Source organism: Manacus candei, unplaced genomic scaffold (assembly GCF_025592945.1).
Source record: "Manacus candei isolate 608988 ecotype Guabito, Panama unplaced genomic scaffold, ASM2559294v1 h1tg000011l, whole genome shotgun sequence".
NCBI lineage: Eukaryota > Metazoa > Chordata > Aves > Passeriformes > Pipridae > Manacus > Manacus candei.
The window spans coordinates 24,829,733-24,848,514 of NW_026138059.1; the positions used below are offsets into that span (position 1 = coordinate 24,829,733).

Sequence of the window (18,782 nt, forward strand, 5' to 3'; positions counted from 1 at the left end):
AGGTAAAGAATCATAGAAATATTGGTTGAGAGGGACCTCTGCAGGTCACCCAGTCCAACCTTCCCCTTGAAGCAGGACTATTGCCAGATCAGATCAGCTGTGACTTTGTTTAACTGAGTGTTTATCTGAGTGTTGGAAACCACCAAGAATTGGCGATCCCACAACTTGTCTGGGCAATTTGTTACAATGTTGCATGTTCCTTTTGGTGAACAAAGTTTTCCCCATGTCCAGTTTGAACCTCCCAAGCTGCAGTTGTTCTTGCTCAACACAGCTGCCCAATGCAAGTAGCTGTTGTTCCTTGTTTTCTACTTGCCACTGCCAAGAAGTGTTTGGCTGCATCTTCCTTCAGATGCTGTTCTGGTCCCTGAACTTCAGCAGTAAGATGGAAAACAGGAACATATTTCATGTGAAGCACAGCTAACTCAAATAGAATCCTTCAGGTGGGAGAGGAATTACAGAGCATATAATAACAAACTAGTGAGCATCAAATGAAGCTAGCAGTAGCTAGGTTGAAAGTACACAAAAAGAGGCAGGTTTTTGCACAACATGTGTTTGACCTGGGGAACTTGTTACTAGAGCAAGTTGTAGGTGCTACAGATCTATATAGGCTAAAGGGAAGATGGGAAAGTGCCTGACAGAGAAATCTAGTGGCTACTAAAGTCATAGAAACTACATCTGCCTTATAAAAATCTCTGAGTTTGAAATATTGGTGGCAGTGAAAGTGCTGAAGAGGATTATTGCCTTTACGAATGCAACACAATAGTGGTCCAGCAAAGCACTTTGTCTGACCCAATGTGGAAGCTCTTATGTTCAAGAAATTGCTTGTAAAACTTAACTGCCTTACCCTCGTTTCTGTCCTGCCTTGTTAATTACACTGGCACACAAATTATTATTATTTCACTTTGTTTTTAAATTGTGCACACAAACAACAACAAAAATAGAACTGCAAGCGAAATTTACATTTTGAAGAAATCAGCTTCAGACTTCAAAATGAAACTGCAGTTGCTGGCCAAGGCCTTATTTCCAACTGGTTTACATAAGTGGTACCACTAAATTTCAGAAGTTAAGACTTTTAAAGGAAAGATATGCCTATGATTAAGACAACCAAACAGCACTCTGGAGATCTCACTCTGATCTCCAGCAACGCCATAAATTTCCTGATGGTTTTGGCAAATCAGTGGGCCTTCATCTAGGGTGAGCTGAGTTTTCAGTCAATGAACTTAATGAAAGTGCTCAGGATAAGCACTTGCAGAAGTGCTTAGTGAGTGAGCTTTTCACCTTGTGCATTTGTGTGGCAGTGGAAAACTTTGGGGAGGACCCTCTTGTAGTGCAAAGAGGTGATTCATGGAGGAGATACCACTACCCAAAGCTTTCTGCCTTGAGAGGGGAGACAAAAGGGGCGCCGAGGGAAAGGAGGAAGGCAGAAAAAGAGGAAGAGTGGTGAGGAAAGGAGGAAGGCGCTTCTCACCTGGCTTTGAGGCCCTGAAGAGCAGGGATGGTCTGGAGGAGGGGGGTCGGGAGGGTCCCTGAAGAGCGGGACGCCCCAGAGGAGTGGGGCTGGGAGACAGGGTGCGAGGGCAGGGAGCGAGGGTAGGGAGGAGCGGGCAGCCCAGGGTTCGTGGGAACGCCACTCCCCGCAGCCGCAAGCCCCTTCCAGGCTCCTGTGGAGCCGACAGTCGCTCCTCGCCTCCCCCAGGAGCCCTCCGGCGGCTCAGGGCGGAGCCGCCCTCCCTGCGGGCACCACCCGGTCCCGCCACCCATAGAGGTGGCACGGTGCTGCCAGTGCGAGCCCTCCCGCTGTTCCCTTGGGACGGACTCCCTCCGCCTCCCCCCTTGTCCCCGCCTCGCTCCCCCGTCCCGGCAGCCTCTCCCGCCCCGTCCCTGTGCGGGTCATCCCGGCTCTCCGCCCGACGCCGAGAGGAAGCCGCTGCCGGGGCGATGCGACTCCCCGCCCCGCAGGCAGAGCCCCTTCTTCCCTTCCCATCCAAGGAGACACCGGGATCTGCCTCCGGTCCCCTCGGCCCTCCCCCTCGCACCCTCCCGGCTTCCTCCCTCTCGCCTTCTTTTTCTTTCTTTTTTTTTTTCTTTTCCTTTTTCCATCCCCTCCCCCTCCTGGGAAGACCTGGCCGCTCCCCCCGCCCCGTGCTCAGTAGCCGCGGGCTCTGGGCGGTGGACGAGCGGCGCGGAGCGGGGAGCCGGGAGCCTTTGCCCCGGGGCTGCGGCCGCCGCCTGCCCCTCCGTCCGTCCTGAGGGGTGCCAGGTATGACCAAGACCCTTCCTGTCGTCGGCCGCAGGGGGAGAGGCAGCCCCCAGAGACCTAGGTGGGCAGGAGAGGAGCTGGGGATGGGGGCTGAAGGGGCTGCCCGGGGCCGGGGACCGGGCAGTCCGAGGTAACCGGCGTCTCTAAGGTGATACTCTTTATGCGATGTCGTTCTTCCTACACGGGTCGTTTTAAAAAACTGATGAGGCTGAGCGATGTCAGTACCTTGGGTTTGGCAGCTGGGAGGTTTTGTATAAAGCTCCTGCCTCTTTAGCCTTACGGATATATTTTTGATAGGACTAAAACGTCACACGTTTCTTTGGTACTCATTTCTTAATATTTAAAGCCAGTTTCACAAGACGGCTTAACGGGACTGAGGGAAGGGGCATCTTTATTGGGCTTTCGAGGGGTTGTCTCTGTGCTGTGCCATCTGCAGGGAGCAGGCAAGGAACCTCTTCACCGTTCAAAACAAACTCTCCTCAAATTCTGATTCATAGCCTCAGTATTCGGGCTACCATCCCCGCCGCTCCCCTGGAATTGACACTAATTTCATCCAGATTCGTCACTGCTGGAAGCAGATTTATCTTGGAATAGCAAAAATAAAAGAGCCGTGCCAAGGTATTTGAGTTGCAGGCTCTGTAGAAGGGGAACTTCTTTGGATGAGGAGCGGAAAAGCAGAGCCTCACGCGGAAAGCAGGACCAGGGAATGGCTAAGGAGCAGTAGAATTAAAGCCTACCTCCGCAAATCCTCGCCTTTTTTCCGGGAAAGCCCTGAGCTTTAACACGCGAACGCATAGGAGCGGCCGGCAACAGCGGAGAGGGCAGTGGGAAAGCGGCTATCCTGGCAAAGCCATCCCTCCCCGCCGTTTCTCCCACCGGTTCCCGGTCGGTGCCCGCTTGCTGCCGCCCCGGAGCCGCTGCCCGGCTGGCAGGGCTAGACCCCCAGAGTCACTCAGCGGCAGAGCAGCGGACGGGACGCGACCTCTTTCCCCCTCCACCTCCAACTCCTCCCGGCCCGGAGGAGCGGGGAGAAGAGCCCTGCGGCGGGGAGGGTCGGGAGGAGCCCGCCCGGGACCCGGGGGATGGAGCCAAGGGATGGAGCCGCTGCCGGCTGTCCGGGAGCTCCGCCTGGCGGCAGGGAGCGGGGAAGCCCCGCCGGAGGAGAAACCCCTGTCCATTTACCGCCAATTCTTTATTTCCCCCCGGTGTTGAGCTGTTATGCCTGCCGTGTAAAATTAGTTCTTCCTATGCGTACTGAAGCTGCTTAAACTTTGTAAGAGCCAGGAGCGGCAGTGGGTTTTTCCCCGTAAGTCAGAGCAGAGAATGATATCGATGACCATGGAGTGAACGCACCCAGAGGAGGGAACAGTGTAGTGGTTTCTACCAGGGAATGTGAGATTTCAAAAATTTGTTCTTTAGTTTGCTTTGTAGAACTGTCAGTTCCAACTTTCAGGTCATTTCAAGAATGAGGCCAAAAGCAGTCAAAGAAGATGGTTAGTGTAGCAGCCTCTATCAATTTATGATCTGAAAATTGTGTTTAAAATTATGTAAGCTTAGTTTGAAATGTGTTGACCTTCCTACAGTAAGAAGGAAACCCCAGAGCAGAATTTGCACTGAACAGACCAAGATAAAAACTGCCAGGTAACTGGGTAGAACTTTTCTTCTGTCTGAGCTACACTGACATGTAAATTCATGATGGGGTAGTCTGAAGAGAAACATATTCTAAGTTCTGCTTGACTACAAGCCTTCCCCTGAGCATCTGAGAAGCATTCAGCTGCAGTCAGGTAGGTTATAGTGACAAAATACTTGAAGAATATCCTGAGAAGTTAGGTAGTTTTTGTCCTGTGAATGCAGAAAGATTTGATGTTGGAAGCAAGAAGTGAGAAGAACTGAAAATAGTTTTAATTTCATGGATATACCTGGCAACTGGAATGCCACCAAACATCTGGGTTTGGAAACTGGAGGAAGAATTTTAACAATTTCAGGTAGCTGGGGTTCTCTCTCGCTTTCTAAGTTCCACCTTGTCTTCTAGCAATTCATTCTAGCTAAAGAGCTGACTCAAGAATTCTAATTATTGTAAGCCAACCCAAAATTTGTATGGGAAAGGAGTGAAGGAAAAGAGAGGGTCAAGCATATTGGGATTTGGAGGAAGACAGGAGATCAGCATGGCAGAAAGGGTAACACGTTGAGGGTTTTTTCTTGCATTCAGCTTGTTGCCTTCTCAGGATTTTTCCTCCCTATCGTGGAGGCTCTATTCTCTCTCCGCTTCCCTCACCCTGCAAAGGTGTCTTTACAGCCGTTTACATCCTCATCCTCTGGAAAGAGGATCCCCTGTGTTTCCCTCTTGTCAGCAACCTGTGCTGGGCCATGGCAACTGCTGACATTGCCCATGCTTGGAGTTGGCTTCGCTCAAACAGTAGAGAGGGGGTGAGTAAACAGAGCTTAAATGCATGGCTGAAAATGACAATGCTGCCTAGTAGGACCTCTGGTCTGTAATGAGAATTACCATTTTTATCAAGTTCCTCAGCTTGGACTTCTTCCAGTTATACTGAAGTGTAGTTAGTTCATTCCCAGTGACAAGTGGTTCATTATAAATGAAGAAAATCTTGGCTTCTAAGAATGCCTTTGTGAGTAGTGAGTACTTGAGTATAGTGTTTCAAATGGGAGGTTCCAAGGCATTTATTGAGGGTTCTGTGCTTTGACTGTTTGCATTTTTTTCTTTTTAAAGAGTGGCAGAAGGGGGCCATAGTACTCCACCCATTTGCTTACAGAAAGTCTCTCTATAAAGCAGAGAGGAAAAAAAGTGAACTTCTCTATAAAGTTAGTTATGAGTCCAGCTAGGAAGACTTCAGCCATCACAGTGGAATGACATCAACCCAGACACATTAAAGACTTTCTATATGAACTAGCAGTTAGTGACTGAACTTTCCTATGGGCTCACAAAATTCAGCTACAGAGAAATATAAAAAATCCAGACCCCGAGGAAGGACTGAGAAACAGAGAAATATTCTAGGGAAAAATAGAAACATTATTCTTGAGCCTGACATAAGAAACTTTCTTGTTCAACAGCTATATTAGGATAAAGCAAAGTAAAACCAGCTTTTCCACATTAATATTATTTATCCTAAATTATGTTAGTTTGTGACAGGCTGAAAATAAAGAAAAGAAGATGATTCCTTATACAACCTGTAGTTAAGCTCTGGAACTCCTTGATGCAGAGCGTTATAGATACAAAATTTTATATGTCTTCAAGGGAAGACTGACAAACTATGGAAGACAAATCAACTGAGGTTTCCCTACACTACAGAAACTACCTTTGCTTTAAAGTCCATCAGGTACAACTGGTTGTAAGTTAGGAAACTATGAGGGAGGAGGGACATACATGGTTACCTTATTCTTATCCTCTACCCTAGGCATCCACATTTAGCCAGTGTCAGAAACAGGATTTTAGACCTGGCAGGCCTTTGGTCAGGCCAGGAAAGCTATTCTTATGCTGTCATTACAGTATTTTCTTATTTTGACACCTTATAATTTATCCCTAGGTATCACAAAATCACAGAATGGATAAGGTTGGAAGGTACCACAGTGGGTCATCCAGTCTAACCTCCCTGCTCAAGCAGGGTCATCCTAGAACACGTGACACAGGATTGCGTCCAGATAGTTCTTGAATATCTTCAGTGAGGAAGACTCCACAGCCTCTCTAGGCAATCTGTTCCAGTGTGTGGCCACCAGCACAGTAAAGAAGTTTTTCCTCATATTCAGGTGGAACTTCCTGTGCATCAGTTTCTGCCTGTTGCCTCTTGCCCTATTGTTCAGCACCACCAAGAGGAGCCGGGCTCCATCCTCTTGACACCTTCCCTTCAGATACTTATAGACAATGATGAGGTCCCGTCTCAGTCTTCTCAGTCTTCTCAAGGCTGAACATGCCCAGCTCCCTCAGCCTTTCCTTGTAAGAGACATGCTCCAGTCCCTTATCATCTTTGTAGTCCTCTGCTGGACCTGTTTCAGGAGCTCCATGTCTCTCTTGTACTGAGGGGTCCAGAACTGAGCACAGCACTCCAGATGTGGCCTCACCAGGGCTGAACAGAAGGCCAGGATCATCTCCCTTGACCTGCTGGCAATGCTCTTCCTAAGACACCCCAGGATATCATTGGCCTTCTTGGCCATAAGGGCACACTGCTGGCTCATGGACAGCTTGTTGTCCACCAGGACCACAGGTCCTCCCTCACAGAGCTGCTTTCCACCTGGTCAGCCCCCACCCCAACCTGGCGCATAAATGTATTCGAATGGTGCTTGATAATATGTCACCTCTACACAGGCATTCTTGGTCTGACAATTAGTTGTTTTGCCTATAGTATGAGGCAGATGGGCGAATTATTTTGTTCACATCTCTACATGAAGAGATGTGGCTATATAAAATCCTCTCCCTGTATGCAGGCATATGTAAAATAGTCATTCCTCTTCAGATTTAGTACTAACTGAGCAATAAACAAACCAACACTTTGAAAGCAACTTTGTATATAAAAGTTAATGTTTAAATGTGTGCATTTCTGCTATACCAATAACTTAGACTGCTATGAACAAGTGGTGTCTCTACAAAATCTTGTACCTGAGATGATTCTGCTCTGCTTTCAAAACCTTCAGATGCCTTTTCATATGACTGCATACAACCCAGATCTTAGATCTGTGAGTCACTGTAATCTCCAGATGTCTCAGGGAAGTCCACACATCTTTTCCAAAACCTGAGTTAGCTATTTTAAAGCCAGAGAGGGTTTCCTTATACTGTATTGTAAAATGTGGTTTATGTATATCCTAGTAGGTGAACTCTGGCTCAAACTTGGTGTTCCATGCTGGCCAAGGTAAAAAGTGCCAAAATTATGCTAAAACAAAAACACCCTCTGAATTTGGCATCAGAAGCAACAAGCTGGGGTTGAACTGTAGCGCTTACTTACCTAAAAAATGATAATTATTACTTCTTATAGACAGCAACTATGTCTATAGGGTGAAGATGCCTCAAAACCATAGGAGTCATTGGTCCATTATCCAGCTTTAAAAGTCACATTGCCACTTCTTTTCCCATGTTGTACATACCCCTATTTCTTATGCTAGAGCTTTAGCTAGTCTGTGACCAGGCTGTTTCACTGGGAAGCAGCACCTGTATTATTCTAAACTTAAGAAATGTGGTTATATTTGCCCTGGCTTACACTGTCATTGCAACATAAACCAGAGTTTAACCACATACATATCCTTGAATTGCTTGGTTTTTAAAGTTTAATCATAGGCCTTTTCTTTCTTCACAGCTGAGGTTTCCATGTAATTGGAATGAAGGATGTTGGAACTGAGCACAGGTTTCCCAATGGCAGCCGCCAGTAGCTGGATAATGCCACTGACATCACTACTGCCAAAGGAGAAAAATGGTCTTTTCAGTAATGTTTTGAGCTCAGAATCAAGAGTTCTGGGTTCAGTTTCTGGCTCTGCCACAGACTTCTAAAAATCTTACTTTCTTTCTACATGTTTTCCAGCTACAGATGGGAATAATACTGTGTTTTGTCTTTCCCATTGAAAGTATTAGCTCTTTGTGTGGTGCATCACCCCACGTGTGTGGGGTATTCCACATAAGGCACAGACAGCACAGTTCCTGCAGCCTTTGTGGGATTCTACAGGAAAAAGGCACGTGATGAATAAGCAGGCTTGTCCCTCCTACTTGGCTGAGCTTTCCTGCATATATATGTAACCTGCATATATATATGTAGACTCCTCTAGACCAGCAAGATTCTACTTTTCTCACTTGTCTGTCTGTCCCCTCCAACCATGGATTTTTAAGTTCTCTGACATCCTGAGAGAGATTCAGACACCCATACATAGGTAATGAATGAGGTTTTGGTGGCAATGGCACACAGAGGAGGAGATAAAATACAGGATCAGCAGGAGACCCACACCTTCAGAGCAGTTGAAGCTGAAAGTGTTTAAAATAGGCTGTGACCCCTTTTAAGGTGCCCAGATTGTGGGCACTGTGACAATCAAGACAACATAACCTTTGTAAGAGGAAAGGAAATCTTCCTAATTTGGTTCCTTGGAATAGCAATTAGCAAAGTGCCTTTTTTCATAATAGGCAGATTCATAGTTCTTAGCTGGGTGGGTAATGCAGAACTATGTGTGACTTAAAGGTCTTACTTTTTGGTCATTACATGAAAGAGCACAATTGTTCTGGTTTTCTAAGGGTCTCACAAGTGTGGTCTGTCTATCCATCTCTGCTTGGATCCCAACTTTTGAATACATGGGTGATTTTCAACTATGTTCTACCTTCAACCATAGAGAAGAGAAGCAGAAACATAATACATAATTGTGTTTCTATGGGATAAATAAAACCAGGTTGCTCTGTGCTCCAGTGAGCGGAATGACTCCACTGAGGGAAAAGCAGGTAAAACTCAGCTGGTTTCACCTTCCAGTAGGTAGCTCAGCATGGTTTTTGGCTGAATTGTCTGCATTCATCTTGCTAGAGACCATTGGAAGAGTTGGAGGCAATACAGGAAAATATTTGAGGCATTTCTATTTTGAGCAGAGTGTCGAATTCTGTTCCACTGATGTCAGTTCTAATATTGCATGATTATACTTTGAAGATACTAAGATAGCTGTGTATATTTCCAAAGTGTATTTTCAAATCTCTCTTTCTTGTTTTAGAAAAAATTAAATAAAATGGAGCACATGTTACTGCTATTCATATTTTTCATACCTATATTGGGTCTCAGTAATGGAACAGAAACTGAACAAGATTTTACTTGGCACTTAAAGAAGATTCCCCAGATTGTGAGAGAAAGAACCTTCTCCCTTGACAGCCCTAAATTTGAAGCAAAAACCAAATTAGAGCTGAACAGTGTATGTGGAATTGAGTGTCAAAGAAAACTGCCAGTGCCAAGCTTGTCTGACTTGAAGGACCTCTTATCCTATGAGACTGTTTTTGAAAATGGCACACGGACCCTGACTGAAGTGAATGTCCTCGGAGCAGTGCTTGACCCAGCTGGAAACACAACCACACGAAGGTCTTTGAGGAAGAAGAGGCAGATATATGGAACGGACAGTAGGTTCAGCATCTATGACAAGCGGTTTATGACCAACTTTCCATTCAACACAGCTGTGAAGGTCTCCACTGGCTGCAGTGGCATTCTCATTTCCCCCAAGCACGTGCTGACAGCAGCCCACTGTCTGCACAATGGCAAGGATTATGTCAAGGGCAGCAAAAGACTGAGGGTGGGCCTGATGAAGACGAAATCCAGAGGCAATGGCAGGAAACGCAAAGGTGCTAAAAGAAGTAGGAGAGAAGTTTCTACGGCCAAAGAGGATCCCAAAGTTGCCACAGAACAAAGTCAACAATCCAAAGGCGACAGGAAAAGGCAGAGGAGGCCTGGGAGGAAGCAAGGGACCTCAGATGGCATGCCCTCCTTCCAGTGGACCAGAGTGAAGAGTACCCATATCCCAAAAGGCTGGTTTAAGGGTGTTTCTGGAGATATTGCCCTGGATTATGATTATGCTGTTCTTGAGCTCAAGCGTCCCCACAAAAGGAAATACATGGAGCTGGGAATCAGCCCAACAATCAAAATGATGCCTGGGAGCATGATCCACTTCTCAGGTTTTGACAATGATCGGTCTGGGCAGCTGGTCTATAGATTTTGTAGCATATCTGATGAGTCCAACGATCTCTTTTACCAGTACTGTGATGCTGAGCCTGGCTCCACTGGATCTGGCATCTATCTGCGTCTTAAGGAGCCGAACAAAAAGAAGTGGAAACGCAAGATCATTGCTGTTTACTCAGGCCATCAGTGGGTGGATATCAATGGTGAACAGCAGGATTACAATGTAGCAGTAAGAATTACTCCTCTCAAATATGCCCAGATTTGCTTCTGGATACATGGGAATGATGGGAATTGCACACAAGGCTGAAGAGAGCTGAATCTTACTTGCTTAGCACCTGTACTGCCATAGAGTGAAAGTCAGCTGCAGCAGTTACTGGAAGAACATCACTCCGTGTCAGAATGTTTTTGAACTCAAAGCTCACAAGTAATGCTATAGTAACTTGAGGAATGCTGAAATGCTGGGGGATGGGTAGAATTGTCAGACAAAATCTTTCTAATTGTAATCAACCCTAGACATGCACTTAAAATCTCAAACTATATTTCTGTTTGCATTTGTGATAAATTCAAATCATTCACATGAGAAAAAAAATGACTGCACCTGTTAGTCATTTTTTTTTCCAAATGGAAGGGTTGAAACATCCCCAACTGGTATTATTAAAAAATATCTATTTTTTTCCAATGGATTTACTTTTCTCAGGGTTCTGTTCCACTTTTTCAAATTCAAGTAGAGCATATTACTGTATGTGCAGAATGATTCAGAGAACTGCACGAGAATAAGACATTATTCTGGCATTCTCTAAAGACCACAGCTCCATGTTGAGAAGCAGCAGTATAGTTCATGCTTGTTAGTTTGGAAAACTTCCTCTTCTGGTTGCCACAGGAACACTTCCACGGAAATTTCAAATTTATGTAGCTGAGGGTTAGACCTTAGACAAATTTCACTCCATTGCTCAGTAAAAACAGCAAAAAGAAACTAACCAACATAGTTTCCGTATTTTGAAGAAGAAGAAACATCAGGAAATAATTTAATGCCTTTGAATTTTCTTTGAGAAGTTATAGAAGTCTTAAACACATGCATTTGCATTACAATTAGTATTTGGAGAGCTGTAGGTTTAGTTCTTAGTTAAATGTTTAGCTCTGCCATTGGGAGAAGTCACTGACTCCTGAAGTGGCTATTTGACAATCACTTAGATCATTTAAATATCCCAGATTATATATTTTTTGGGTGCTAAACATTTCTTCAGTTTTTATGAATTACTTTTATCTGAGTTCAGCTTCATAGATAGGATAGTATGTATTACACTGGGCATTGGAAATCAGTATTTTAGTTTGGCTTCATACAGTTTTGCAAAGTAGGTGGTTTTAATCATGTCATATTCAGACTCCAACTTTCCCAAGTAAATTATAGCACTTTCTGAATGTTAGAAATACCCTGTACATTATAACAGGTATCTTGTTAGGTAGCAGCAGCAGTTAGCAAATAATTTGGTTCAATATGTTTGCAGAACCATATATTTAATGAAAACAAAAACTGAGCTTGACTTTTACACATCTTTAAACACAAACCACCTACTTAAAAATTGTTGATGATTGCTACACAAGTCTATATCTTTTATTTTATGTCAAGAGTCTGAAGCGCACAGAATTGTTATGGTGCTACGTTAATCTAATAACATTAAGTGATACTGTGCCTTTCTGATCATATCCTTTGGGTTGCAATACTTTTAGAATATTCACCACCATAATATTTAATTTTTTTTACCATAAATTTATGCTGACCAAAATACATTTTCTTCCTTTGCAGAAGAAAAAAATATAACAAGTTTTAAAAATATTATCTGTTTGTTGGAATCTTTAAAACATACTTGTAATATCTTTAGATGAAATAAGATGATTTTTAATAACCCACTTTTTTTTAGATGATTGAAAGTATATAACCTGACACACTGAATGTGCAGGCAACTTTCTTTGTCATATCATTGCCAAAGCATAAAAATTTAGGACTTGCATCCATATCGTAACTCTAACAATATTTCATTAATTGAAAGAGATCTCACTTTAAAGAAACTATTTCTTTTAATGTCAGCCTTTCCAGGGAACAGGGAACACTTACCTTTTCTTTTTTTTTTTTTTTTAAATTTTATTTTGTGTGATTATTTGCAGAAAACTAATAATAATTTTTACAGTTCAGAAATTAATCTCTAAGATTTTACGGTTAATTATTTTTTATTGTTGTTAACATCTCTATTAAGATACACGGCTTTGCTGACAGCAATTTTAAATCACCTCAGTCCAGTATTTAATACTCTTGTTCTATGCAACAGGCCTACAATATTCTTTAGTCAGCTCTGTAATGTTTTTCTTAAGTGCCTTTTTCCATAGTTACTGTGACAAATAAGGTACCACATCATTAATCTAAGACAACCCAAGTCCATGGATTTTTTTACAATTATCCTCATTGTTGATTTGGGTCCAAAACTGATCAAGATAAGGTGGCTTAGTAAATTCTTTATTTTGTTGAGTTTTATTTAGGTGTGTTCCTTAGGAGCAGAAATATAATGTATTCCTTTATCAGTTTGGGAATTGGAAAAAGGTAAGAATGAAAAATGTTGATGTCAGCTTGCAAATGGTCTTTTTATGATAATCATCTGCTGTAAATATCTCAGCTGTGACCTGAAGTTCTCATACCAGGCTGATGACAAATGTTTATCTCCAGAGAATAAATATTAAATGCTCAGTGCCTCATTTTATGAGAGATTAAAAAGGTTGTCCAGAGCAACATAAAAATTAATCAAAACTATATACACATATCTGTATCTATACAAACCTCTGTGTCTGAGTGCACATGCACAAACACATGCAAAGGTACAGGTGTGTAGAAAGAGCATGTGCTGTTTTGATTGGGTCAGCACCTCCAGGCAAGGGAATGCAGGCATAAGAAAACCCAGACAAAATGTTATTCCTATTATCTCTGCATGCCAGGCAGTATTTCAGTCTGTCACTTGGCCTAATAGAGCAGGAAATACTTAATGTAGGCATTGGGACTACCTACTACAGGGTCTTCTGGAATAGTTAATAAATTTGAGTACTTACACACAATCCCAGGAGTTCAATGTTCTGCATAGAGCTCTTGGTACCAACCACTGCAAAGGGGTCAAGAATTTCTGAGCCGTGATCATCTCAGATTTCCTTAAAAACCCAGCAGTTGCTATCTAGTTATTGATGAGAAAATGTGAGGAGGGGGTGTTCTTAGTAGGTTAGATCTTGCTGTTGTCTAGGACACCATCATCAAGGTTGGGTTTTGAGCCTTATGATGTTTTCCTAAAGGATTTTTCCTCTTTCAGGCACCATGCTGTACATCATTTGTTTTCATCAGTACTAATGCTTTCCCACAAGAGTTGGTATAGTAGATCTTTAACTGTATTCCTGGCTTTAGGAGAAAACCATATTCAGTCAAATCTCTTTTCTGGTAGGGGGGCTACTGGAGTTAAAAAGTAAATTTTTTTCTGGGCCAAAGATAAACTTCATATACAAGCCATTAACACGCCCACACCAGCTTCTGCAAGGTATTTGTGCATGTGTTTAATCTGAGGCTCTGAGACATACAGTGGAAGTCAAGAGGCTTAAATGCAATGTGAAAAATTAAGTTGTTATTATCTCAACAAAAGAAAAGCACTGTGTTACATAGCAAAATTATTTGTCATCTGAGGTATAGAGGACCCAGTGCTTTAAAAATTGCTTAAAGAAACTCCTTGACTTAGTTCATAACTTACCATCTAAATTTTGCAGATTTATGAGTCTGTGTGGAATATGAATCAGCACGAATATGGCTTAAGTAAAAAAATATTTCATCTACATGTGGAGGAGAGAAGCAGCTGGGGAGTTCTTTCTATTCTGCTGATAAGGGATGAACTGGCAGCAAATAGCATACAATGCAGAGAGAACAAGAGAAGTAGAGGGTATGGAAGACTGGGGAGATGGATGTGGATGCAAGGGATAAAGAAAGTGTGAAAAATAACAGATGAAATGGCTGCAAGGTAGCAGAGAGACCTATTGTAAGAAAGAGTAGGCAGCTGGTAAAGACTTAACAGTATAAATTAAAATGTGAAATCCACAAGTTTCATGAACAACGTTTTGCTGTTAAAGATGAGGCCCTTCTTCCCAGCCAACAGCAACAAGGAAAGGGCTGTGAGAGGGCTCAGGTTGTGGCAGGGACCCCTAGCAGGCAGGGGGTTTTGACCTTGATCTACAATCCCTGCCTGAATTCGCAGGGATTACACTTCTGTTCATTTAGGATCCTTGGAAAGCAGCAGATCCGTGTTCTGACCTAAAGGCTTGTCAGTGTGAACCTCCCAATACACTGGATTACCAAGAGTGTAGCGAGTAAAGGGAGTTTCTCAAACCTGACCTTCTGTTGTTATTCCTGTAAAGGCTGTTTCCCATTGGAAAAAAAAATAAAACAAAAAATCTCCAACTTGAGGCATTTAAATGTTGGCTCAATTTTTTTGCATGTACCTAGAAATTCTAGCCAATAAATTTTCTTTCAAATACATTATGTTTGTGTTTGATATCTTCATACAAATTTAATCAACTGCTTCCAATTTTAAAGCACAGAATATTGGAGATACTTCCATCTACAAATTACTGGATTACAGAATGACTGGGGGAAAAATAAAGAATATTATTAAATTGAAAGCTTAAAATTTCACTCTAATCTCAAAGGATTTAGAAGTATATTTGGGTCCCCTTTGCACCAGCCTTTTGCTCTGAGTGTCAGAATATCTAGGTCAAAAATGTCCAGAGGTAGCTTTGATGTTTCTTTAATGTTCTTAACTTTTTAAAGACTGACAGAAAACTTCATAATATTTTTAGCTGCACAAGATGACAATTCATTTGAGAAAATAAATGCAAATGTTTACTATGTTAAGATATTATATGATGCACTTACTATGCCAATAAATATGTTCCGTTGTTTTTCTTTTCCTCTGTCATGATACAGTTTGTTAGCTATGGTTGTATTACACAAACTTCATTCTGTAAATGCCTGTAATGTGTTATCAGTGAATCATCTGGGACGTGACCTTAGAAGATGCTAATGTCTCTTTAAATTTGTTCTGGGAAAAAACCTCCCTGTCTTGAGGATAATTACTCCATGAGCAAATTTGATGAGTAAAAACAGAATTAGTTCAGTAAGGAAATGACTCATAGTCTATGCCACAACTTATTAATTCTAAAATAAGTAATTAGTTTTGTTTCTGCTATTTGCTATAGTTATCCTTTCTACCTCAGAGAGCTGTTGAACTAGGCCAAAGTAGAAGTGTGGAAAATACTGTAATCTTAGTTCTTAGAATTATTTCAAGTCTGTACCCTTGAAACTGGTGCTGATTTTATCTCTGAGAGTAAAAGGAGAGATTTTTTGGCAAGGATAAGAGCTGCTGGAAATATTTAATGGAAAGTTAAGAAATTATTACAGACATGATTAATAGTGTGTCTAACACAAGCAATATTTGCCAAGGGTCTGGCAAGGGCTTACCCACTAGCTCTTACATGGGGGACAAGTTAAGTGCTATAGGGAAATAAATAGGATTGAAAGCTTTGTCACCTGGACCAAAGTCCATTTGGGGCTGGTAACAGATCTAAATCTTTCCATTGCTGGAGTCTACTTTAGCCACCATCTGGGGGAATGTCTTGGTGCCTGAGAAATGTTTCTCGGCCTCTACCCAGGGAACACAGAGACCCAGAGGTGACAGCTGTGTTCCTCTACAGGCCATTCCCAAGCCACTGGCACGGATGTGGTTTCTTTGATGGAAGATATGCTCTAACATGGGTTATGGATCTCACACACTCATGGGCCCTTGGGGGCTTGAACTGGAATCCTATCCAAATGTGTATTCGGCCCTAAAATGTTCCCATACAGCCCAGATCCTTGTGCAGGTGTTTTCCAGTCATACTTCCATTTCCCATTGTCTTTAACAAATGCTCCAAAGGGGTTAATCAGATAACATACACTCAAATCCACCCAAGAACTGGCATCTTATGCTGTTTATCATGTGGGTATTCCTGATGAATTGTTCATTCCTCCTCCTTCAAATATGTCTCTGGACCTTGATAATGGCTAATCCTTCAGCTGTTATTGCTAAGAAAAAAGATCAGATATACTGGAAAAGCCACACAAATATTTTACAAAGATTGTGCCTCTTGGTAATTATGTATGCATCACACTTATTATAGTTGCTAAGGCTCTACTTCTTTTCCATGTCAAAGAATTTGAAAACATTGGATGAAAACAAACTGGGCTGTTTTTCAGACAAATTGCTCAGCTGCCCTTTGGCTGCAGTTGCAGCACTCTACCACTCCTCCCCTCCAGTTAATTTCCAACTTTATGGATGAGATGCTGGTTGTAGCTTTGCTTAATCAAAGACAAAAGCAGCCAGGGGACAGCACATGGCAAAGGACCCTTTATGGCTGTATCTCTCTGCAGACATTTTGAAGCCGGGAGGAGAAGAGGACAAGAGAAGGCAAAGATGAAGCCTATGTTCAACAGCAAAAAAAAGCATAGTGCCCTACTGAATGGAAGAAACAAAATTTCTATTTTTTCCTACTGGGAAAAGCAACACTGGTTTTTACATTTTACATTCCTTTGCCTTTTCTTGAATGATTCATCAGCTAAATATTTTTGGCTCTTGTATAGGAGTGAGCCAACCCATTCAGCAGTGTGATTCAACATGACCTCGAATGCCAGCAGGGACTTCCCCTGCCCAAAATACACACACAAAAAAGGAATCCTAAATTACCCCAAAGGGATTACAAAGGGGGTAAAAAGGAAAAAAAGCACCACCAGGGAAACTGGGAAAAAAAGTTTATGTATAAAGGCAATGCAGACTTCATAGCTACGTGTGGCATATGGGTTTTTCTGTCATGGTTGTCTGTGCGGGACACTGATGCATTCCAGAGTTGTGGTGAGTTACATGGTGAAAGAAAAAACAGCTGTTGGTTGTCTCTCCCATCATCTCCCCACAGCAACAGGACTTATTGTGCTACCAAACTCTTTGGTGAGTTTGGGCTCAGATCTGGTCTTCTTAAATGGTGGACATCAACATAGGCTTCCAAGGACATGGCCACTCTCATTGTAGGTTTTATACATTTTTCCCTGTGTCTACATGGAGGATGTATGATGCCATTTTTAATAACAGTGAGTTGAAACAATAAGCTCTAGTAATCAAACTCTGCATCACATTTTCCTCTCATTTACAATGCTCAGCCTTGAAGGGAAATTTGACCCATTGTGTATGTATTTACTTGTTATAGGGCACTAGACACAAAGCATTTATGATATGTGAATTTCTTTCTGAAAGAAAGAAATAAAAAGGAAGCCAATAGTCAAAATGGAAAGTACTTTTGTCAGTGTTCACTTTAGATGTGATACTTTCTTGTAAATTAACCTGTTACAATAGTGATCTGTGATTCAATAATCCTGTTTATTCAACTGATGTGCTTGCATCCTTCACTTCTTGAAATTGATTTTCCTTACCAGTTAGGACTAAATAAAATCAGGCATCTGTGTGAAAACAGTGTTCACATGCTTTAAAAAAAAACCAACAAAACCAGCTGCCACTAATTGTATTTCATTATTTCATATCAGCTCTGCCCCCAACCAATACTCTGCTAATTTATCATCAGGTTAATGAAGCACCTGCTCTTGATTTTCTTTTTCGTATTAGAAAATTTGCATACAGACCACTTCTGAACTAGACGATGGTGGAATAAAATCCTGGCTATCCCTGCTTCATTAATTTATGGACTTGATGCTGCTGCTCCTCACAGGGATGGCTGGGAAATGTGTACCTCGGTCCTACAAGCAACAACCTCCATTGATTCCCTATTCACTTCTGGGTGTTGCTTCAGACTATTTTCCTTAGTCTTCAAACCACTTTACATCAGGCATGCACACCGCTGAGGGACGGAGGCAACTGGAGAATCTGTGCCCTGCTCCACTGCAGAGACCTTGGAGGAAACTCAGCTGGAATGAGCACAGATCCCCTCCTCTCAATATCATCATCACTGATGTGCAGGCTCAGACATCCCTTGTTCTGCGAATCTCATGATGTGCCTCTCCCACTACACACATCACACCCTTCCATCCCATCCCAAACTCTCTCCGGCAAAAGAAGCTCCTTGATTGAGCAGGACAGTGGCAGCCAGGAACCCAGGCAGGAGCTGCACCAGTGGGGGGGCTTCCTGTAGGTCTCACCTCAGCTCCCCTTGCTCCAGTCTCTTATTCAGTGCCTTGATTGGCCAGAGCATCTTCTCAGTCCTACTATGCCCACACTTCCTTGGAGTCCTGCCCTTTGGAGCAAGTCTATTTTCTGTCTCTGTACAACCGTTTTTAATGCACTGTTTGCAACCTCACCTCATTCTTTCTCGCCTGTCTTGGGTTCTCCTTATGCTAATTCCACTTCTTAATTTTCTTAATTGTTTCCATTTTGGAGTTTCACCTCATTTTCTACTTTAACAACAACCATCTAAATTAAATTAAATAAAATAATGCCCTACCACTGATATACAATAGGGAACTTGGGTTGCTGTTTAAGAGAAGCCACTTCAAAGTGCTATTAAGGTAACAGCTGCAAACAGAAAATGGAAGGCAAAATCACTGAAAGCAAACCAGTATTCATAGCTCTAAAACAACACAACAAATCTGGAGCTAGCCTTGGGAGATGCTTTCATAAGCTCTGAGTCAATGTAAACACAGGCTGCCAGCTCAAGGAAAAATCTTGTGACATCCTTACAAAATAGCTCTGGGTTGCCCTCACAGCTCCTCCTGCCACAGATGCTGACTGAGGGAGAGGTCACAGGCTCTGGACCCCAGCAGCAAGCACAGGGTTTAATCT

General features: G+C 42.6%; 1 protein-coding gene across 3 annotated transcripts; it reads left to right on the forward strand.

The window, feature by feature from the left end:
• Positions 1–1,605: 1,605 nt before the first annotated feature.
• Positions 1,606–14,492, forward strand: PRSS35 (serine protease 35). Of its 3 annotated transcripts, none has more exons than XM_051777968.1 (2): positions 1,606–2,260; positions 8,942–14,492. In XM_051777968.1, exon 2 carries the CDS (start codon positions 8,957–8,959, stop codon positions 10,196–10,198), a length of 1,242 nt encoding a protein of 413 aa, XP_051633928.1. In that variant the 5' UTR covers positions 1,606–2,260; positions 8,942–8,956; the 3' UTR covers positions 10,199–14,492. The 3 variants fall into 3 exon arrangements, with proteins under 3 accessions (XP_051633928.1, XP_051633929.1, XP_051633930.1); XM_051777969.1 differs by having other exon boundaries at positions 2,164–2,260; positions 5,803–14,492; XM_051777970.1 differs by lacking the exon at positions 1,606–2,260 and adding an exon at positions 2,276–2,321.
• Positions 14,493–18,782: the final 4,290 nt, after the last annotated feature.

Excerpts from the sequence above, each read along its gene's own strand:
- PRSS35 (XM_051777968.1), top strand. The coding sequence starts at position 8,957 with ATGGAGCACATGTTACTGCTATTCATATTTTTCATACCTATATTGGGT.